This window comes from Ornithorhynchus anatinus, chromosome 6 (assembly GCF_004115215.2).
Source record: "Ornithorhynchus anatinus isolate Pmale09 chromosome 6, mOrnAna1.pri.v4, whole genome shotgun sequence".
Taxonomy (NCBI): Eukaryota; Metazoa; Chordata; class Mammalia; order Monotremata; family Ornithorhynchidae; genus Ornithorhynchus; species Ornithorhynchus anatinus.
This window is the reverse complement of record NC_041733.1, coordinates 44,070,066-44,093,527: the sequence shown is the minus strand read 5'-3', so window position 1 is coordinate 44,093,527 and position 23,462 is coordinate 44,070,066. Positions and strand designations below refer to the sequence as shown.

The window sequence follows — 23,462 nt, the reverse complement described above, 5'->3', positions numbered from 1 at the left end:
CTAAGCCGTGCTGCTTCTCCTTCTCTGGGATTCTAATCCAGGCTCTGCCACACATCTAAGGCGAGTCGCTTCGCTTCTCGGCGCCTCAGTTTCCGCACCTGTCAAATGGGACTTCAATACCTGCTTGCTCTCCCTCGCCCTTAGACTGTGAGCCCCATATGGGACGGGGACGACGTCTGACCTGAATATACTGCACCTACCCGAGCGCTGAGAACAGTGCCTGGCAAGTAGTAGATGCTCCGCAGACGGCACTATTATTATTATATTTTGTCTTGCCCCTCGGCCGAGGAGTGTGGACATTCGGAGGCTGGAGGAACATTTGCTCGACTGAGGACAACCGGGCTCCACACCGCCCGATGCATGAGCCCAAGCGGTGGCGGTGTTTTCTCCACGGAGGGCAAGGAACCGGCAAGGAGAGCCGGCTTCGAGGGGACAGAAGTGGTTCCGGGGTCACTCTCCCGCCTCCTCTCTCCAGCAGTCGGGCCTTATTCTCCCACAGAACCTCCGTCTACAACTCGAGGGTGGGCGGACGAGAGGCAGGGACCCCCGACCCTTGGAATCCCGTGCTTGACGCTGGCACCCCCTGACAGAGTGGCTCAGGGGCCACCATCCCGCTCCCTAGCCAGACCTTCCTCCGCCAGCTTTAGACTGTGGCCTATCTACCCCTGCCATCCTCCATCCACCACGTAAATACCAACTCTGCCGTCTCTGGGCTGAATCCCCTTCTCGGTTCAATCCATCAATGACCAGCCGCATTTATTAAGCACTTACTGCACGCAGGGCACTGTATTAAGCGCTCGGGAGAGTTCGACACAAAAGACGTAGTCCCTGACCACGTCGAGCGTACGGTCTAGAGGGGGTTCACTAAGGATAAGAAAAGGCAACCTCTCGACAAGAAATGGCCGGAACCTCAGGCTCTGTCAGTCAGCCAGTCGGTCGGATTTATGCACAGCTCTGTACTAAGTGCTTGGGACAGTACAACGTAACAATAAAAAGGCACGTTCCCTGACCACAATGAGCTTCCAGTCTAGAGCGGGACATATTTATTAACATAAATTAATGACAGATATGTACATAGGTGCTGTGGGGTTGGGAGAGGGGATGAGTGAAGGGGACAGGTCAGGGCGATAGAGAAGGGAGTGAGAGAAGAGGAAAGGAGGGCTTAGTCCGGGAAGGCCTCTTGGAGGAGATGGGCCTTTAATAAGGCTTTGGATGAGGGGAGAGTCATCGTCTGTAGGATACGAGGAGGGACGGGGGCGGGAGTGAGCAGGAGCCAGGGATGAGGCAGAAATCTGGAGGGGCAGGAGGGGCATGGAGGAATCCAGACAGTGGGGTCAGAAGAGCAGACTCCCAGGGGTAGGGGAGGGGGAGAAGCTGCTCAAAACGGGGCCAGGGGTGGGGAACAGGACTATGATACAGGAACCGGGCTTGGATCGGGCAGTCCTGTTTTCAGCCCTCCTCCCCTTACCTTTTTTTTTCCACTGGTATTTATTGAGCGCTCCCTGTGCGCAGAGCCCTTGGGAGAGTTCAATACAGCAGGGTTCTCCGGGACGGTTTAAAACGATGGCATTTGTTAAGTGCTTACTATGGGCCAAGCACTGCTATTAATAATAATAATAATAATAATGATATTTGTTAAGCACTTACTACGTGCCAAGCACTGTTCTAAGCGCTGGGATAGATGCAAGGTCATCAGGTCGTCCCACGTGGGGTTCACAGTCTCAATCCCCATTTTACAGATGAGGGAACTGAGGCACAGAGAAGTTAAGTGACTTGCCCAAAGTCACACAGCTCATAAGTGGCGGAGGCGGAATTAGGACCCACGACCTCCGATTCCCAAGCCCGGGCTCTCGCCACTAAGCCACGCTGTTTCCCAGGTTCTAACTTAGGTCTTCTGGAACCGAGTGGACATTTGAAAATAGGTGCGCGAATGGAAAAATGGGGCTTTTTAAGGAGCATTATTTTAAGGAGGATTATCTTCAACATTTCTGCTGAAGACAATCAACTTGTGTCTGCGACAAAAGTACTGCTCCTGGACACTTTTAAGGATGGGGCACGCGCTGGACGGGCAGATTGGAAGGGGGATGGAATTCCATGCAGGAGAAAATAACAATGGTGGTATTTGGTAAGCGCTTACTATATGTCAGGCACTGTACTAAGCGTTGGGGTGGATACAAGCAAATCGAGTTGGACACGGTCCCTGTCCGTCGCGGAGCTCACAGTCTCAATCCCCACTTCACAGATGAGGTAAGTGAGGCCCAGAGAAGTGAAGTGACTTGCTCAAGGCCACCCAGCTGACAACTGATGGAGCTGGGATTAGAACCCATGACCTGCTGACTCCCGGGCCTGTGCTCTCCCCGCTAAGGTGAGAGCCTGAAAAGGTGGGAGCGGGAGAGGAGAACGAGGCACCGTGAAGAGGAGAGGTGGAGTAGAGGAGGGCAAAGAGAGCGCGTCGCCGGGCCGAGCCGAATCCAATGATGAGGAGTCAGGATCTTGGAATAAAATGAGAACGTTTTTATTTGGGGCCGACGAACGAGCTTTCCCCGGGGAACCGGGCCACGCCTCCTTCCATCCGTTCCCTCCTGAGTGAAGTCGAGCAGTGTTCACCATTCGCGTGTGTGTGTGTGTGTTTGTGCGTATGTGATGGAGACAGAGTGTATATGACAGGGTGGGACAGCGCAACCTGTACGAATGAATACCAGGTTACACGAAGTTTGCAGAGCGGGGGCTGGGTCTGAATCCACTCTGTCCACCCCGGAGTCCCGCCTGAGTGTCCCTGGGCTCAGGATCTGGGAGGGGGACTCTCAGGTGGGCGACTTGGCGTACGATCTGTATGCAGTGGGCAAGATGAGGAGGCAGGGTGGGGAAGGTGAAGGAGGTCTTCAAGTTGGACTCCGGGAGAGGCCGCCCCTTTGCCAACCGGTCCTGGGAGATGGGGTGATTTTAGGCAGCCCGGAGTCAGGCTATCTTTTTTTTCTTTTTAAATGGTATTCGATAAGCGTTTACTAGGTGCCAGACACCGTGCCAGGCGCTGTCCCACATGGAGCTCAGTCTTAATCCCCATTTTCTGGATGAGGGAACAGGCACAGAGAAGGTGAGGCGACTTGCCCAAGGTCACACAGCAGGAGTGGTGGAGCCGGGATTCGATCCCAGTCCTCTGACTCTCAGGCCCGGGCTCTTGCCACTAGGCTGCACTGCTTCTATTTCCACCGGAACCCCGGGGCCCGAACCGGTGACAGTCCCGGAACCTGCCCGCTCCGAAGAAGAGAAAACTGGCCTCGCCCTTTTGGGACGAAGCAACTGAAGTACTTCTCCGTCACGTGGTCAGGAATTTTAACTTGTTGGTTCGGTCCCTACACAAGCTCATCGTGAAGGGCCTGGTTTTTTCCCCTCCCTCGAAAGGCTCGGATTTTCTGCCACAGAGCTCTTCCCTTCTGACTCTGCCTCCCTCAAACCGCCTTCTCAAAAGCCAACCCGGATGTCCACGCGAAGGGGAGGTAGGCAACCAGGCGGGAAACGTCCCCACCGAAAGCAACCCGCCGGTGAGGCCGGGGTTGGGGTGCAACTGGCACGGATGGGGGTGGCCGTTCACCTGAGCCTCGAGGGGCGGGGGGGACAGCCTTGTCCCCGAGGCTGGAGGACGTAGGGGTCAAGGCCGCCCGACACGGCAGGCCGGGGCGCCTGACCGACCCCCATCTAATCTTCCCACCTCCACTCCAGGTGTTTCTTAAGATGCCCACCCTACCCGCTGCACACCGGAGCTCTCCAAAGGGGGCAGAGACCCCAAACGTGCCCTCCGGCCCCTGCCAAGGACCCGGGCTGGACAGGGTGGAGGAGGTCCAGGTGCCCTCTCGCCAGCTAATTAATCCCTCTTGGCCCGGAGCCACGATGCAGCAGCCACGGGGATGGGATGGGCCGGGGGCGGACGGGCCTCCCCGCTCTTGGGGGACGGGGAGGATCTGAACTGTTCATTCCGAGTGCTTGGTACACTGCTCTGCAGATAGTAAGCGCTCCATAAATACTACTGAATGAATGAAACTGCCTCACAGCGGGGAAGACTCCCCAAAGAGTGGTGAGGGGAGGGACTCTGGACAGGGATGTCAGGCGAAAAACCGCCCTCTCTGGGTGCCGTCTGTGGTAGGGACCGGCCCACGGGGGTTTCGGGGGAGAGACACTTCCGTGAAATGGAACCTGTCGAAGGGAGACCAGCGGTTCAACGGACCCGGACCGTCCAGGAAGCCTCAACTGGGGAAATGATCTCTGTAGCCTCCCGCATGCTTCCTAAGTCTCTGGGGCCTCGCTCCGGCCTCCATCTTCAATCACACTAGGCCGGGAGGGGAAGACCTGGCCTCTCCGTCCACTGAGGGGGCAGCTTCTCGGCTCTCCGACCCTCATCCATTTTGGATGAGAAAGCGTCTGGGAGGGGAAAAGAGGCCCCTGTGCTCCGTGAGCCCCGGGGGGAAAGAGAGCAAGTTCAGACGGCGGGGCAGGGCGGGTGGGGAAGGGGTGGGGTCCCACAGCCCCCCGCCATCCAGGAAAACCGGTTCTCTAAGGTTCCAAGATGACTCTACCCCAATCCCCTGTGCGCCCGGCCTTCGCCGTACGGGGGTGTGGTCTGGTGGTAAAACTCAGAAGTCAATACTGGGGATGAAAATCAGGACTTAACCGGTTCCTTGAAGGAAGTGGGAAGTGAGACGGTCCAGGGAGGACAATTCTGAGGGTAGAGAGAAAGCCAGCGCGGGGAGGAGGGAAAGAGAGGCGGCACAGCAGGAAAGCAGCGAACTTGTCAACCCCTTTCCGGGGGATCTTGGAGAAGACCTCTGGGGGCCCCTGGTGGTGAAAATGATGGGGATGATGGTATTTGTTAAGCGCTCACTATGTGCCAAGCACCCTTCTAAGCGCTGGGGTAGATACAGAGTAATGGCATTGGCCGGCGTGGGGCTCACGGTCTTAAGCCCCATTTTCCAGATGAGGTCACTGAGACCCCGAGAAGCGAAGTGACTTGCCCAGAGTCCCACAGCTGACGAGGGGCGGAGCCGGGATTAGAACCCGGGACCCCCGACTCCCAAGCCCCGGCTCTTTCCACTGAGCCACTCTGTTTCCCTAGGCATCCGGCCAACCGAAAATACCCTAAAACGGCTACCGAACGGCAAAGCGGGGGCTTGGGTGACGGGGAGTGAAACACGACCGCACTTCAACTGGGAAGCACGTAAAACACACACCTCGGCTCCTTCCAAAACGGGTAAAACTGCTGAGAAAAACCAGGGGGTCTCAGAGCGGGGAGGAGCCCACGTCTCTGCTGAATCAATCCTGAAATTCTCTCCCTCAGAGCTAGAAAACATCAGCTAGCTGTCATCCGAGCCACTCCCTCGCCGAGGGGCTAGGGCAGAACTCGCCCCCAGCGCGAAGTCTAGTTTTCGGACGCTGGCCGATGCCCCCCGACCAATGGCCTGAGAGGGGGGCTTCGGGACGGAGCGGGCTCCGGGCGTGGAGCCGCCGGCCACGATCCCAGTGAGCTTAGACGCCCAGCCCCTGTGGATCCATCCGCTAGCCCCCCGACTTCTCCCAGGCCTGCCCCTGGTCCGCCAGAACAGCCACCCCCGCCCCCCAACCCCAGCCCTTCCGAAGACGCCCGGCCCGTCACACTTACACATATTCAGCTGCCGTATGAAGCTGGAGATATTGTTGTGTTTGAAGTATTTGGGGAGGAGCTCTTTGGCAAACCTCTGCTCGTCCAGAATGCAAAAGCTTTGGCCGTTCTAGAAATCAAACAGAAAAATCAACACATGCGCTGAAACTCGAGCTTCCGCCAAGGAGAAACCCTAGCCTGGACCAACTCCCTGCGGATCTCCCGAATAGCTAATGAAAATGGGTCATTGTCAACACAGGTGTGTGTGTGAGAGAGAGAGAGAGAGTAAAAGAGAGAGAAAGAAAGAAGAGGGGAAGAGAGAAACAGGGACAGAGAGAAAGATGAGAAGGGAAAGAGACAGGGAGGGATGGGGCGAGAGTTCAAAGCGAACACACAGCTGGGGAACAGGTGGAAAACTAATAATAATAATTACGGTACTTGTTAAGTGCTTACCATGTGCCAAGCACTGTTCTAAGCACTGGGATAGATCCAAGTTAATCAGATTGGACACAGTCCCTGCCCCACATGGGGCTCCCACCCTTAATCCCGATTTGGCAGGTGAAGTAACTGAGGCCCAGAGATCTTAAGGGACTTGCCCAAGGTCACGCAGCAGACATGGGGCGGAACCAAGATTAGAACCCGGGTCCTTCCGACTCCCGAGCCGTCTTCCACCCACTGATGCTTCTCATTAACTCTCCATTAGATCATCAGCCCCAAATAATCCTGGGGTGAAAGCGAATATTACTCAGTGAATTCTAACCCGGTAGTTTCACTTTCCCTTTTCGTTTGGTTTCATCTCTGTTACTAAGGCACCAAGACAAGCTGTCATGTCTCCCCTCTGAATGTACCCTTACTTCCATCAGAAAGAAGCGGATTCACCAACTTCTGACATTCCTCAATCGAATCGCAAGCTCCCACTGAGCCCCATCCTGGGGGGGGGGGGGGGGGGAGCTCCAGCCAAGTCCTGAAGGGAATTCTAGCCGCCAAGGGCTGACAGGGAAAGTTCCCGGGATGGACGGGCTCCGGTCGCTGATCTGCCGGAGTTGATTCCCACATAATCTGCAGAGCACGAGCCTCTCAGGCCTCTGGATGAAACAGGGAACCCAACCTGCCTCCTCGATCATTCCGGAGGAAACTGAATTGGGGTTGGCCGGGTGCTTGGCACGGAATCTGGTCCCAAAGGAAGCTGCGTGAGGCAAGGGATTGGGACAGGTTCATGACCCAGAGGAAAAATCCACGCTGGGTCCCTGGAGGGGAAAGTAAGGGCTCCCTCATATAGCCTGATAAGCCTGTATCTACCCTAGCACTGAGTTCAGGTCCTGGCATGTAGTAAGCGTTTAATAAATACCAAAAAAAAAAAGAGATGAACAAGGGGTGCGGGCTGGACAGGAGGGAGGTCTTCCACACCCACGCGTGTTAGGGCGGAGAGCGGTTAGGGGCCAAAGCAGGAGTCATGGGAGTCGAGAGACCAGGGGGTGGTTTCGGCTCCGCCTCTAGACCGGGCCTCAGTTTCCTCCTCTGTATGCTGATTCCTGCTCTTCCTCCTATTTAGACCAGGAGCCCCACATGGGACAGGAACTCTGACTAATTGAACTTCCTTGGCTCAACGCCCATGCTCGGCACAGTGCTCGACACGCAGGTCGTTATGGCAGCTCGTTGTATTGTCCTCTCCCAAGGGCTAAGCGCACTGCTCTGCACACAGTAAGCGCTCAGTAAATACGATCGAATGACGGAATGAACAGAAAATACCTTAAGGATTAAGTGGGTCCAAGGCAGTTCCCGGGTTCCCTCGACTTTAGGGTGCCCATGTCAAGACCCCAGGGCCTGAAAACCAGCCCCCGCAATCCAAATCCCCAGCGAGAACTAGAATCTGTTCCGTGGGCTGCCTGGCCGCGGGGCAACGAGCCTCTCATCTTCACCGTTTCTTCTCGGGATCGAGTAGCGGGGAAAGCGAACAGGAGGGAGAGAAGGCCAGGAGGCAGCCCCAGCAAGGTGACGCGCGGGAGGCGGAACTGGGGGTACGCGGGTCCCTTTCAAGTTCCTACTGAGCCGGGCCTCGGTTCCGGTGAGAACCAGCGGGGCCCAACCTCCTAAGGCAGTGCGGCCGGGAAAAGAGCCTCGGGTTTCCAAGAACCTGCTCGGAACCCCGCGGCTCTCTGACCGGGGAAGCGGCGCCAACCGCAGCGTGGCTCAGTGGAAAGAGCCCGGGCTTGGGAGTCAGAGGTCATGGGTTCCAAGCCCGACTCCGCCACTTGGCAGCTGTGTGTCTGTGGGCAAGTCACTTCACTTCTCTGGGCCTCAGTGACCTCATCTGGAAAATGGGGATGAAGATTGTGAGCCTCACGAGTGACTACCTGATTACCCTGTCTCTCCCCCGGCGCTTAGAACGGTGCTCTACACATAGTAAGCGCTTAACGAATACCAACATTATTATTATTATCATTATTATTAACCTCGCCAAGGTTTTCCCCGGCTTCTCTCCTCCGGAGTTTGGCCTGCCCGGACACGATCGCTGGGCCCTAGACGTAGGTAGGAATTGTTCTGTAAATCCTTCCCATCACCCCTCTCTCCCCTAGTCTTCTCCCTTCTTTCGAGAGGCCTTCCTGTCCCATTGTACCCCCAACTCGATCCCCTCCTTCCCACCCCCACACTGGGAGGGATTTTTCTTTTTTAAACTTCGTTGACAGCTGCAGCTGTTGCAGGCAGTTCTGTTGCCCCACCCTACTGGCGGGGCCGAAAAATGGGGCGGGGGGTGTCACCCCCATCCTACCCTGCTCCGTCACGTTCCCATTCTCATGGTTGGGGCTGGGAAAAGGCAGGGGGCTCTAAATGGGAACTGCCTGATCTCGTGGACAGAACAAGGGCTTGGGCGTCGGAGGTCTTGGGTTCTAATCCCGGCTCCGCCACCTGTCACTCCACTTCCCAGGGCCTCGGTTACCTCATCTGGAAAATGGGGATTAAGACTGTGTGCCCCACCTGATTACTCTGTATCTACCCCGTGCTTAGAACGGTGCTTGGCACATAGTAAGCGCTTAACAAATACCATCATCATCATCAACTGCCGGGGGGGTGGGTTGGCAAGGGGCCTGGAGCCATGAAGGACAGGACTGTGATGAGAGAGGATGCGGCAGACATAAGGTGAAAATCACAGTTACGGTATTTGTTCGGCACTTACTATGTGCCAAGCGCTAATAATAATAGTTGTGCTATTTCTTAAGTACCTACTGCATGCCAGGCGCTGTACTAAGCACTGGGGTGGATCCAAGTACATTGAGTCGGACGCAATCCCTGTCCTATGTGGGGCTCACAGTCTCAATCTCTATTTTACAGATGAGGGAACCGAGGCACAGAGAAGCAAGGTGGCTTGCCCGAGGTCACACACAGCAGACAGGTGGCGGAGCCGGGATTAGAACCCACGTCCTCCGACTCCCAAGTCCAGGACCCGGCCACTAAGCCACGCTGCTTCCTGATTAGAAGCACTGTGGTTAGCACCGGGGTTTCAGATCAGACACTGACCCGGTCGCACACGGAACTCACAAATTACAAGGGGAGGGAGAACAGGTATTTTCTCCCCACGTTACGGAGGAGGAAATGAGGCATAGAGAAGTTAAGTGACTTGCCCAGGATTAGAACCCAGGCCTCCTGACCCCCAGTCCTGAGCTCTGGCCGCCCGGGGCCGTGGCAAGGAGTGGTTAATCGTTGCTTTTCGTTAACGATCTACGTGAGAAGATCCAAAAAGAACCATTTTTAATTCCCGAGGACAAAGCCATTCCACCGTGCCCCGCCCCCTGCCCACTCCTCCACATCCTCCTCTTATCTGGAAACTATTAGTAATAAGTCAGACCTGTAAAACCAAGACCCGTCCGACGGCAAGGGAAGCCGGAAAGAGTGCCAAGCGGTTGCTAGGAAAACAGCGGCAGAGCTGTTCCAAAGTATTCGTTGCAGAAGGGAGGGTCGGGCTGGCCCGAAATCAGGGAGTCAATGCTTAATGGGCACTGCGGTCTTGGGTGTGAACTTCTTTCGTTCCTGGCCGGGGCAGAGAACGACGCACTCGCCACATCCACACCCGTATCGCCCAATGTCCCAGTTGGGACATCAACTCAAACAGCAGGGTTGTCAACAAGAACACCCCAAATCTCGAGCCGGGCCGGGGGAGGTAATAGGTCGAGGCCCACTTTTCACCTTTGGGTGACGGCCCCCTGTTAATAATGATAATAAGAATATGTGTTAAGCTTTTACTATGTATCAGACACTGTTCTAAGGGCTGGGGTAGATACAAGTTAAGCAGGTTGGACAGAGTCCCTGTCCCGCATGGGCCTCACAGTCTTCACCCCCATTTTAAAGATGAGGTAACTGAGGCATGGAGGAGTGATGCGCCCAAGGCCATCCAGCAGACACGTGGGGCAGCCGGGATTAGAACCCAGGTCCTTCTGACTCCCGGGCCCGGGCTCTATCCACCGGGCCATGCCGATTGTCTCTATCTGTTGCCGAGTTGTACGTTCCAAGCGTTTAGTACAGTGCTCTGCACATAGTAAGCGCTCAATAACCACTACTGAATGAATGAATATTCCAAAGAACCACCGGACGACGGGCCTTCAAATGACGGGGGGCCAAGCCGAGCAAACTACCGCCAGGCCACACCTGGTCGGTTCTGGATGACGACGTGCGTCATCACTGGCTTACTTTGTGCCAAGCACCGTTCTAAGCGCTCTTCAGGCCAGTGAGGGATGCGGCGGACTTTCAGATTCCCACTCTGGCAATCCAGACTATAACGCTAACCCAGGCGCAGCAACTTTGGATGAGACCACTTTTGAGAAAGATTGTCCAACAGACAATTGAGGTGCTGGCCTCAAGACCCTAAAAATGTTAGGCCATTAACAATGTGGCGATGGGGTAGGAGGGACAGGAAGGGAGTTTTGTTTCTCAAAGAAACTTAGAATACACTAGAGTAACAAAGCTTTTTCAATCTAAATACGGGGTGGGGGAGAGGGTGGGTCAATCCATCGTATTAACTGAGCACTTATCGTGTGCAGAGCACTGTACTAAGTTCTTGGGAGAGTATAATAACAATAAACAGGCACATTCCCTGCCCACAGTGGGTTTACGGTCTAGATTTTACTTCATCCCCCCCGCCCCAGCCCACAGTGAGTTTACGGTCCAGAGAGGGAGACATTAATATAAATAAATGACAAATATGTACATAAGCGCTGAGGGGCTGGGAGGGTGGAGATGAATAAAGGGAGGTCAGGGCATCGCAGAAGGGAGCGGGAGAAGGGGAAAGGAGGGCTTAGTCGGGGAAGGCCTCTTGGAGGAGGCTAAGAAGGAGGGGAGAGTCAATGTCTGTTGGATATGAGGACGGGGGCCGTTCCAGGTCAGAGGCAGGAGGTGGGCCAGGGATAATGCAGAAAGTCGGAGGGCCTTGAAGGGCACGGAAGGGGAATCCAGGAGGAATCCGGGCAGCGGGGACAGAAGAGCAGGTTCCCAGGGGCTGGGGAGGGGGAGAAGCGGCCCAAAGCGGGGACAGAGGTGGAGAAGAGGACTACGCTGCAGAAACCGGGCTTGGACGGGACAGGGGAGGAGCAGAGAGAGGCCGGGGAACAGTGTCAGCATAGAAACAGGTTGAGAAGGCTTTCCAAACACTCTCTTGCATTCCCCCCTCCCCGCCCCTTTTCACTTTTAGCAAGCAGGCATCACTCTGAGATGAGCCACTGCTTAAAGCTGCCCTCCGGCTGATATCTCATTCCCGCTCGGCCGCTGGGTGCACACGCAAGCTGCGGGGGCACCGCCAACCAACAGGCCTGGGCAGCGTCCACGACGTGGTTAACGGCCCCTCCCCGCCACGGCACCCTAGAGACACCACAGCGGCTGCTGAGCGCTGGGCAGCGATAGAGGCCGCAGGGGTCGTAATTTGGCACGGAGGGGGACGGACACAGGTTGGCCACCCTGGGAAACCACCCATGAAGACACACTGGTCTAGTGTGATGCATCCACAACCCAGACGTCGGCCTGGGGGCAGGGAATGTGTCGGTTTTATTGCACTCGCCCGAGAGTTCCCCACACAGGAAGCACTCAAAAAATCCAACTGACTGAATCCGGCGAGGGTGTTACCTAATTTTGACAACATGGCGCCCATCCGCCGCTGGGCCAGAGGACTGGATGCCGCCCCAAGATTCAGGAGATTTAGGGCTTGGGCCTGCTCCTGCCCAGCGGCGTGGCTCCGTGGAAAGAGACCGGGCTTGGGAGTCAGGGGTCGTGGGTTCTAATCCCAGCTCTGCCACCTGTCAGCGGTGTGACTTTGGGCCAGTCACTTCACTTCTCTGGGCCTCGGGTACCTCATCTGGAAAATGGGGACTCAGACTGTGAGCCTCACGTGGGTCAACCTGATGACCCTGTAACCACCCCAGCGCTTAGAACAGTGCTCGGCACGTGGTAACAAATACCGACATTATTATTATTCTGCCCTTGGCTGGCTAACACGGATAAAGACCGACATGCGCTCTGCACTGAGTTGTACCCTGCTCCCCTACAGACCCGGAGGCTTCTGAGTCCCAGCGGAAATGTGGCCGGCATGGACAAGATCCTGCAGATGTCTTTAGCGCTAGAATCAAACCTTTTGCAAAGGTTGCAGAGCAGCACTGCCCGGTGGACAGAGCAGAGGACCCGAGTCGGAAGACCTGGGTTCTAATCTTGGCTCTGCCAACTTGCCTTGCTGGGTGACCTTGGACAAGTCACGTAATTTTCCCGGGCAAAATGAACATCACGGGGTCTAGCGGATTGAGCGTGAGCCTGGGAGTCAGAAGGACGTTGCTAATCCCGGCTCCGCCACTTCGATGCTGGGTGACCTCAGACAAGTCGCTTCACTTCGCTGTGCCTGTCACCTCATCTTTAAAATGGGGATGAAGATTGTGAGCCCCATGCGGGACGCAGACTTTGTCAACAATATGATGACCCTGTATCTCCCCCAGCGCTTAGAACAGTGCCCTGCACATAGTAGGCGCTTAACAAATACCAATATTATTATTCTATGGGCCTCAGTTACCTCATCTGGAAAATGGGGATGAAGACTGGGAGCCTCATGGGGAACAATATGACGACCCTGTATCTCCCCCAGCGCTTACAACAGTGCTTGTATCCACCCCACCGCTTAGTACAGTGCCTGGCACATTGTAAGAGTTTAACAAATACCATGAAAAAAATACCTGTTCTCCCTCCAGCTTAGACTGTGAACCCCATGTGGCCTGTCTCTCGTATTCGTGCTTTCAATCGTATTTACTGAGCGCTCACGGTGTGCACAGCATTGTACTAAGCGTGTGGGAAAGTAAAATACAGGAATAAAGAGACAATTCCTGCCCATAACGAACTCACAGTCTGGGGGGTTGGGGAGACAGACAGCAGTACAAATAGACATCAGTAGAAATAAATAGTATTGTAAGATATATATAAGGGCTGAGGGGCTGCGGAGGTGGGAAGAGCAGAGGGAGACGCAGAAGGGAGTGGGAGATGAGGAAAAGTGAGGCTTAGTTTGGGAAGGCCTCTTGGAGGAGATGGGCCTTTGGTAAGGCTTTGAAGGGGGGGGGGGAGTCACTGTCTGGCGGGTTTGAGGAGGGAGAGCGTTCCAGGCCAGGGGTCGGCGGCGAGATCGAGGCACCGTGAGAAGGTCAGCACCAGAGGAGAAAAGTGTGCGGGCTGGGGCGTAGACGGAGAGAAGGGAGGGGAGGTAGGAGGGGGCGAGGTGATGGAGAGCTTTAACGCCAATGGGGAAGAGTTTTTGTTTGATACGGAGGTGGGTAAGCAACTCCTGGAGATTTCTCAAGAGGGGGACGACATTTCTGTGGAAAGATGATTCGGGCAGCGGAGTGAAGTACGGCCTGGAGTGGGGAGAGGCAGGAGGCTGGGAGGTCAGAAAGGAGGCTGATGCGGTAATCCGGGCGGGATAGGATGAGCGATCGCATTAATGTGGTTGCTGTTTGGACGGAGAGGATAAGGGCGGATTTTAGTGAGGCTGCGACAGGATTCGGTGACGGATCGGATATGTGGGTTGAATGTCTCTACCCCAGCATTCATTATGGTACTTGGCACGTAAAATACACTCAACAAATGCCACTCTACTATCTCCCCTAACCCGAGTCTTCTTCATCACTTCCCTCTGCAGACCGTAAACTCCTTGTGGGCGGGGATCCTGTCTACAAAACCTGTCGTACCGCGCTTTTTCGAGCGTCCAATATAGAGCCGACAAAGAGAGGTGTAGCATGGCCTGGTGGACAGAGTACGGGCCTGGGAGTCGCAAGGACCTGTGTTCAAATTTCGGCTCCACCGCTCGTCTGCCGTGTCACCTTAGGCAAATCATTTCATTTCTCTGTGCCTCGGTTACCTCTATCTGTCTACATCTAGGGGACACGGACGGTGTCACGGACGGGGTCAGTCTGTCAATCGGACTTATTTAGCGCTCATTATGTGCAGAGGACTGTATTAAGCGCTTGGGAGAGCACAACGTAACAAAAACACATTCCCCCCCATAACGAGTTTAGTCTATAGTAGGAGGCAGACATTAAAATAAATAAACGTGCTAAGGGAACCAGGACTGGAGAGAGGCACCCAGGTCGGTGCCCAGACAAGAGTCCCCCCTACCGAGTTTGTAGAGAAGCAACGTGGCCTAGTGGTGCACGGGCTTAGACTGTGAGCCCGTTGTTGGGTAGGGATTGGGTCTACCTGTTCCTTCATTCAATAGTATTTATTGAGCACTTACTGTGTGCAGAGCACTGTACTAAGCGCTTGGAATGGACAATTCGGCAACAGATTGCTATTGTTCTTGTCTGTCCGTCTCCCCCGATTAGACTGTAAGCCCGTCAAAGGGCAGGGACTGTCTCTATCTGTTACCGATTTGTACATTCCAAGCGTTTAGTACAGTGCTCTGCACATAGTAAGCGCTCAATAAATACTACTGAATGAATGGAGACAATCCTTGCCCAATGACGGGCTCACAGTCTAATCGGGGGAGACAGACGGCAGAGCAAAACAGAACAAAACAGAAACAAGACAACATCATCACGATAAATAGAATCAAGGGGATGTACACCTCATTAACAAAATAAATAGGGTAATAAAAATATATACAAATGAGCACAGTGCTGAGGAGAGGGGGAGGGGGCATTATTATTATTATTATTCCAACCTGATGACCCTGTATCTACCCCAGCGCTTAGAACAGTGCTCAGCACATAGTAAGCGCTTAACAACCACCACCATTATTACTATTATTCCAACCTGACTACCCTGAATCTACCCCAGCACTCGGCACAGAGTAAGCGCTTAACAAACACCACCGTTACTATTACTATTATTCCAACCTGATGACCCTGTATCTACCCCAGCGCTCGGCACAGAGTAAGTGCTTCACACACACCACCATCATTAGTATTATTCCAACCTGATGACCCTGTATCTCCCCCAGCGCTTAGAACAATGTTCGGCAGAGAGTAAGCGCTTAACAGATACCATAATAATAATAATAATGATAATAATAATAATAATGTTAGGGGAGCCAGGCTCGGATAGAGGCCGCAGGCCGGTGCCCAGACCAGAGTCCAGTCCAAGAGGGGCCGTGGCCTAGTGGTAAGAGCAGGGGCTGAGACTGGGAGCCCGGTGGTGGGCAGGGCTTGCTGCCGAGTCGCAAGCGCTTAGCACAGTGCTCCGCCCCCCGTGAGCGCTCGATTAAATCCCGCCTCCGCCACTGATCAGCTGTGTGACTGTGGGCCGGTCCCCTCACTTCTCTGGGCCTCAGTTCCCTCCTCTGGAAAACGGGGATGAAGACCGTGAGTCCCACGTGGGACAACCTGATGACCCTGTATCTCCCCCAGCGCTTAGAACAGTGCCCTGCACATGGTAAGCGCTTACAAATACCAACATTATTATTATTCTTCTTCTATGGGCCTCAGTTCCCTCATCTGGAAAATGGGGATGAAGACTGGGAGCCTCATGGGGAACAATATGATGACCCTGTATCTCCCCCAGCGCTTAGAACAGTGCCCTGCACATAGTAGGCGCTTAACAAATACCAATATTATTATTCTATGGGCCTCAGTTACCTCATCTGGAAAATGGGAATGAAGACTGGGAGCCTCATGGGGAACAATATGACGACCCTGTATCTCCCCCAGCGCTTACAACAGTGCTCTGCACATGGTGAGCGCTTAACAAATACCAACATTATTATTATTCTCTGGGCCTCAGTTCCCTCCTATGTAAAACGCGGATGAAGACCGTGAGCCCCACGTGGGACCACCTGATGACCCTGTATCTCCCCCAGCGCTTAGAACAGTGCTCTGCACATGGTAAGCGCTTAACACATACCAACATCACTATTATTATTATTCTCTGGGCCTCAGTGACCTCATCTGGAAAACGGGGATGAAGACTGGGAGCCTCAGGTGCGACAACCTGATGACCCTGTATCTCCGCCAGCGCTGAGACCAGTGCTGTGCACATGGCGAGCGCTTAACAAATACCAACATTATTATTATCATGAAATAGGAGGCGCCGGGAGGGGGGGAGAGGCCGAGCCGTCGGAGCGGGGGCCCCGCACTGCGCAGGCGCGGCGGGCGACGGGCGGCTCCTTCCTTCCTTCCTTGGCCGGCTCCTTACCCGGCTCCACCCGATGACATCGTCGCTGCTGGGGTCCTCCACCAGGGCCCACAGCTTGGCGAGGAAGCCCGGCACGGCCCCGGGGGTTCCCTCCGTCACGGCGGCCATGGCCGCGGCCCTGGCGATGGCGGCTGAGGCGGCGGCGGCGGCCGCCCGCCGACGTCGCGCGCACGCGCGCGCGCGCCGCCGGGCCCCGCCCCCCAACCCCGGCCGCCGAAGCCCATTGGCTGGCCCGGGGGCGGCCGCCGAAGCCCATTGGCTGGCGGGGGGAGGCCGCGTCACGCGCTCCGAGGAGCCGGCCAGCCGCACGTGACAGGGAGGGCGGGCGCGAGGAAGGGGGGGTCCTGCAAAGGCCGGGGGCCGAGCTCGGGCCGCCGATTGGCTCCGGGCGCCCTAGTCCCGCCCCCTACCCGATCGCTGATTGGCGGAGGCCAGGGAGCCTTCTTCCTCAAGACCCTGGGAAAGGTGGGGGGCGGGGAGGCGGGTGTCTGCCGGCCTGGCGGGGACTTAATAAAAACTGAATAATACCTAGGCTCTCGTGCTTATTCATAATAATAATGGTATTTTTTAGTGGTATTTGTTAAGCGCTTACTATGCGCAAAGCCCTATTCTAAGCGCTCTCGGGGATGCAAGGAGGTCAGGTGGTCCCACGTGGGGCTCACACTCCCCGTCCCCATTTTGCAGATGAGGGACCTGAGGGCCAGAGAAGTGAAGTGACTTGCCCAAGGTCACACGGCTGTCAAGCGGCAGGGCGCCTACTGTGTGCCAAGCACTGCCAAGAGAGGCAGCGTGGCTCAGTGGAAAGAGCACGGGCCCTGGAAGCAGGACTCATGAGTTCGAATCCCAGCTCTGCCACTTGTCGGCTGTGTGACTGTGGGCAAGTCACTTAACTTCTCTGTGCCTCAGTTCCCTCATCTGTAAAATGGGGATTAAGACTGTGAGCCCCACGTGGGACAACCTGCTTCCCCTATGTCTACCCAGCGCTTAGAACAGTGCTCGGCACATAGTAAGCGCTTAATAAATACCAACATTATTATTATTACTGTACTAAACGCTGGGGGAGATACAGGGTAATGAGGTGGTCCCACGTGGGGCTCCCAGTCTCCATCCCCATTTTGCAGAGGAGGGAACTGAGGGCCAGAGAAGTGAAGGGACTCGCCCAAGGTCACACAGCTGACAAGTGGCAGACCCGGGATTAGAACCCACAACCTCTGACTCCCGTGATCTTTGGTTATTAATAATAATAAAGGCATTTATTAAGCGCTTACTATGTGCCAAGCACTGTACTAAACGCTGGGGGAGATACAGGGTAATCAGGTTGTCCCACGTGGGACTTACAGTCTTCATCCCCATTTTCCAGAGGAGGCAACTGAGGCACAGAGAAGGTAAGTGACATCCAAGGTCACACAGCTGACAAGCAGCAGAGCGCTTACTATGTTTCAAGCACCATACTAAACGCTGGGGAAGATACAGGGTAATCAGGTTGTCCCACATGGGGCTCACAGTCTCCTTCCCCATTTTCCAGAGGGGGGAACCGAGGGCCAGAGAAGTGAGTATTAAAAATAATGTTGGTATTTGTTAAGTGTTTACTATTGCAGAGCACTGTTCTAAGCGCTGGGGTAGATACAGGGTCATCAGGTTGTCCCACATGGGGCTCACAGTTTTATTCCCCATTTTCCAGCTGAGGTAACTGAGGTCCAGAGAAGTTAAGTGACTTGCCCACAGTCACACAGCTGACAAGTGACAGAGCTGGGATTTGAACCCATGACCTCTGACTCCCAAGCCTGGGCTCTTTCCTCTGAGCCACGCCGCTTCTCTTTGGGCAAGTGAAGGGACTTGCCCAAAGTCACACAGCTGACAAGTGGCAGAGCGCTTACTGTGTGCCAAGCACTGTACTCTCCCAGAGTATGGAAGTGTGAGGGGGTCAATCACTGGGTCCCAGGGGGTCTCTCTTGGGAGGGGAGAGGGTGGGATTTCCAGGAGGGTTGCCCAGATTCTGGGGGGTCATTCAATAGTATGAATTGAATGTATTCACTTCATTATATTCAGTAGTCATTCATTCATTCAATAGTATTTATTGAGTGCTTATTATGTGCAGAGCACTGTACTAAGCACTTGGAATGGACAATTCGGCAACAGAGAGAGACAATCCCTGCCCAATGACGGGCTCACAGTCTAAAAGGGGAGACAGACAGCAAAGCAAAACAATACAAAAAGCAAGACATCATCAAGATAAATAGAATCAAGGAGATATGCACCTCATCAACAAAATAAATAGGGTAATAAATAATATATACAAATGAGCACAGTGCTGAGGGGAAGGGGGAAGAGCAGAGGGAAAGGAGGCTCAGTCTGGGTTGGCCTCCTAGAGGAGGGGAGCTTTGAAGAGGGGAAGAGAGTCAGTTTGGCAGAGGTGAGGAGGGAGGGCGTTCCAGGACAGCGGTAGGACGTGGGCCGGGGGTCGACGGCGGGACGGGCGCGAACGGGAGACGGTGAGGAGGTGAGCGGCAGAGGAGCGGAGCGTCCGGGGTGGGCAGTGGAAAGAGAGAAGGGAGGTGAGGTAGGAGGGGGCAAGGTGATGGAGAGCTGTGAAGCAAGAGTGAGGTGTTTTTGTTTCGTGTGGAGGTCGATAGGCAACCACTGGAGGTTTTTGAGGAGGGGAGTGACATGCCCAGAGCGTTTGTCAGAAGCGGGTGGGAATTTCGGGGGTAAGATAAGGAAAATCAACCAATTAGTAGTATTTATTGAGGGTTTACTGTTGGAGAACGCTGTACATACAATATGACAGTGTTAATAATAATAATTGTGTTATTTGTTAAGCACTATTGTGTACCAGGTACTCTACTAAGCACTGGGGTGGTAAAAGCAAGTCGGGTTGGACACCATCCCTGTCCCGCATGGGGCTCGCAGTCTTAATCATCGGGTAAATGAGGCACAGAGAAGTGAAGTGACTTGCCCAAAGCCACATAGCAGACAAGTGGCCGGGTTTATTATTGAGAATAGTTATGGTATTCGTTCGGTGCTTACTATGTGCCAGGCACTGTTCTAAGCACTGGGTAGATACAAGAGAATCGGGTCGGACACAATCCCTGTCCCACAGAGGGCTCACAGTCTTAATCCCCGTTTTACAGATGATGGAACTGAGGCGCAGAGAAGCGAAGAGACTTGTCCAAGGTCACACAGCTGACCAGCGGTGGAGCCGGGGCTAGAACCCATGACCTTCTGACTTCCAGGCCCGTGCTCTATTCTCCTTTAGACACATTCCCTAACCACAGTGAGTTTATAGACGGGGCGGGGAGACGGATCTTAAATTACGTATATCAGTCGATGGTATTTATTGATTGCTTACTATGCGCAGAGCACTGTACTAAGCTCTTGAGAGAGTACAATGTAATTTCTTGCCCACGATGAGCTTACGTGTTCCCTGGACTGTGCTTTGGGGGTGAGGGCGAATGCCCAAATGCCCAAAGGGTACAGAGCCAAGTCCACAGACAATACAGAGGGCAGAGAGACTTGGGAAAAAGAGGGCTTAATCAGGGAAGGCCTCTTGGAGGAAACTTAATAAGACTTCGAAGAGGCGGAGAGTTGTCGTCTGGCCTATGTGTATGAGGAAGGAGTTCCGGGCCAGAGGGAGGATGTGGGAAAGGGGTCTGTGATGGACTAGACAAGATTGGGGCACAGTGAGCGAGCCAGCTGATACGTCAGTGCTGGCTCAGGTCTCAATCCAACCCCTCCCCACCCCTCGCCCCGTGCCCTCCCCCTGAACCCTCCTCCCATCCCCCTCCACCCGCCAAGCCTCAGCCGAGTGTATCCTGTGGAACCCCCTCTCCATCACGGGGAAGCTTCCCCGTGACCCGTTCCTGACCCAATCGCTCCTCCTCACCGTCACTGAAACCTGGCGTTCCCCTGATGATGCGGTTTCCGCTGCTGCTCTCTCCGGAGGGGGCCTCATCTTCACCCACTCCCCCTGACTCACTGGGAAAAGAGGAGGTGTTGGCTTCCTTCTCACACCCCGGTGCCTTTTTTGCAACATTCCACCTCCCCCATCCCTTTCTTTCCCTTCCTTTGAAGCCCCTACCATCCTCCTCTGCCACCCCCTCCAGATTCCAGTCACGGTCATCTACCACCTCCCTGGCCCCACCTCCAACTTCTTCAACCATTTTGATCCCTTTCTTTCATTCCTTCTCTCTTTCTCCACGCCCACAGTGATCCCTGGGAACTTCAATATCCAGATAGATGTTCCTGGTGACCCTTCCACTGCCCGCTTTCTATCACTCTTCAATTCCACCGACCTCCTGCTCCACCCCACCTCACCCACTCACCAACTTGGACAGTCTCTATCCTCACCAACTCTGAAATCGGAAATCTGACCACAACCTCCTCACCTGCTTCCGCTCCCACACACCTCCTCCCCGTAAATCTGTACTGTTTCCCCGCAGAGACCGCCAATCTTTTGACCCCATCCAATTTTCTCGCCTCATCATGCCCCATTTAGCCTCCGTACCCAAACTCCCTTCCCTTGAGGGCCAAATTGATGTTCTCAAAAACTATCCTCGCTCGCCCACCTACCCCTTCGTCGATCTCGAACCACTAACCCCCAGCCCTGGATCATCTCCACAGTCCACCTCCTTTGCTTTTGTGCATGAGCCGCACAGCGCCGCTGGTGGAAATCTAGATATCAGGCCTACTTCCCACTTCAGGTTTATCCTTGCGTGCTTTAACCCTGCCCTCTCCTCGGCCCGGCAAAATTACTTCTCCATCCTTATGAAGACTCATGCCCATCGTCCTCACCAGTTGTTCCAGACATTTAATTGCTTCCTCAAACCCACTGTCCCCCCACCTCCCCCATCTCTTGCCCCCAGTGGTCTGGCCCCCTACTTTATTAAGAAAACTGATACTCCCAGGCATGACCTCCCTAAAATTTCCCCTTTCCCTCCCCAAACCTTCCCCCTTCCTGCTGCTTATTCAACTCTCCTAACTTTCCTAGCATTGTCTCCAGACGAGATCTCCTGCCTTCTCTCAAAATTCCTCCCCCATCCAATCCCATTCCTTTGCACCTTATTAAAACACTGGCCCTCTCCTTCTTCCCTCCCTAACTGCTATCTTCAACTGTTCACTCTCCAGTGGCTTCATCCCCACTGCTTTCAAACATTCCCCCGTTTCCCTCTCCTCAAAAAAACAACTACCTCCCTTGACTCACCTCCAACTTTTGAACCATTTTGCTACCTTTCTCATATGCCTTCTCTCTATCTCCGTCCCACCAATGATCCTTGGGGACTTCGATATCCACCTGGCTCTTCCCGACAACCCTCCTGCTGCCCACTTCCTGTCACTCCTCAGCTCCGCGGACCTCCTGCCCTCCCGCTCACAAACTTGGACATGCACTCGATCTCCTCATCTCTTAGCCACTTGCCAATCTCTGAGCAGCATGGCAGAGTGGATAGAGAGTGGTCTGGGAGTCAGAAGGTCATGGGTCCTGATCCCGGCTCTACCAGTTGTCTGCCGTGTGGCCTTGGGCAAGTCACTTCACTTCTCCATGCCTCAATTCCCTCATCTGTAAACTGGGGATTGAGACTGAGAGCCCCATGTGGGACAGAGACTGTTTCCAACTCGATTTGCTCGTATCCACCCCAGCAGATAGCGCTTAACAAATACCACAATAATTATCGTTACGATTATCATTACCCTCACTAACTCTGAAATCCCTTTACCTGATCACACCCTCCTCCCCTGCCTTCTCTCCCACACACCTCCCACAAATCTGTGCTTTTGCCCCACAGAGACCTCTGGTCTTTTGACCCCATCGAATTTTCTCAAATCCTCATGCCCCATTTAGTTTCCATTCTCAAACTACCTTCCCTTGACCAAACTGAAGCCCTCAACACTGCCCTCTCGACTGAAGTCAACTCAGATGTTCCTTAATCCCTTCAGTGATCTCAGACCACTAATTCACAGCCCTAAATCACTTCCACGGTCTGTTTCCTTCGTTCCTGTGCACGGGCCGCAGAGCGCCGCTGCTGGAAATCTAGATATCAGACCGACTTTCATTCTCAAGGTCATTCTGGCGTGCTTTAACTCTGCACGCTCCTCTGCCTGACAAAATTATTTCTAACTCCCATACTCATTGCCCTTGCCAGTTGTTCCAATATTTAACTCCCTTTTCAAACCTCCTGCCCCCCAACCTCCGCCATCTCTTGTCCCTAATGACCTGACCGCCTACTATATTGAGAAAATCAGAGCCATAATAATAATAATGTTGGTATTTGTTAAGCGCTTACTATGTGCAGAGCACTGTTCTAAGCACTGGGGTAGATACGGGGTAATCAGGTTGTCCCACATGAGGCTCACAGTTAATCCCCATTTGACAGATGAGGTAACTGAGGCACAGAGAAGTTAAGTGACTTGCCCCCAGTCACACAGCTGACAAGTGGCCGAGCTGGGGTTTGAACTCATGACCTCTGACTCCCAAGCCCGTGCTCTTTCCACTGAGCCACGCTGCTTCTCTAACCATCAGATGTGATCTCCCAATTCCTCCCTCTTCCTTCCCCTTCTCCAAAGATCCCATCTTTCCCAATAGTATCTCAAGAGGAGATCTGCCTTCTCTCAAAATCCACTTCCTCCCTCCTGCGCTTCCGATCCCATCCCTTCACACCTTATTAGAACACTTGCCCCCTCCCTTCCTCCCTCCCTGACCGCCATCTTCAACCGTTTGCTCTTCAGTGGTTTCTTCCCCACTGTTTTCACACATGCCTCTGTCTCCCCTAGCCTAAAAAAACCCCTCCCTTGACCCCGTGGCTCCCTCCAGTTGTCACCAAATTTCCCCCTTACCATTCCTTTCCAAACTGTTTGAGGGAGTTGTTTACACCCACTGTCTCCTTTCCTCCACTTCTCTCCTTGACCCCTCCAATCTGGTTTCCACTCCCTTCATTCCACTGAAACGGCCCCCTCGAAGGTCAGTGCCTCTCAGCTGCCTTCCCCATTATTGACCACTCCTTTCTCCTCGAAACGATATCCAACCTCGGTTTCACCGACACCGTTCTCTCCTGGCTCCCCGATCTCTCTGGCTGCTCATTCTCGGTCTCTTTCGTGGGCTCCTCCTCTGCCCCCCACCCCTAACTATGGGAGTCCCTCAAGGTTCAGTTCTGGGTCCCCCTTCTATTCTCCCTCTACGCCCACTCCCGAGGAGAACTCA

At 54.2% G+C, this 23,462-nt stretch overlaps 1 protein-coding gene across 1 annotated transcript in view; it reads right to left on the bottom strand.

The window, feature by feature from the left end:
* The window catches only part of LOC100681251 (heat shock factor protein 3-like), a 47,403-nt gene extending 30,992 nt beyond the window's left edge, over positions 1-16,411 (bottom strand). The window contains exons 1-2 of the mRNA XM_029067532.2: positions 16,271-16,411; positions 5,651-5,759 (exon numbers count right to left, since the gene is read on the bottom strand). Coding sequence (XP_028923365.1) covers positions 5,651-5,759; positions 16,271-16,378 — 217 coding nt within the window. The 5' untranslated portion in view covers positions 16,379-16,411. The remainder of the gene's footprint in view (positions 1-5,650; positions 5,760-16,270) is intronic.
* Positions 16,412-23,462: the final 7,051 nt, after the last annotated feature.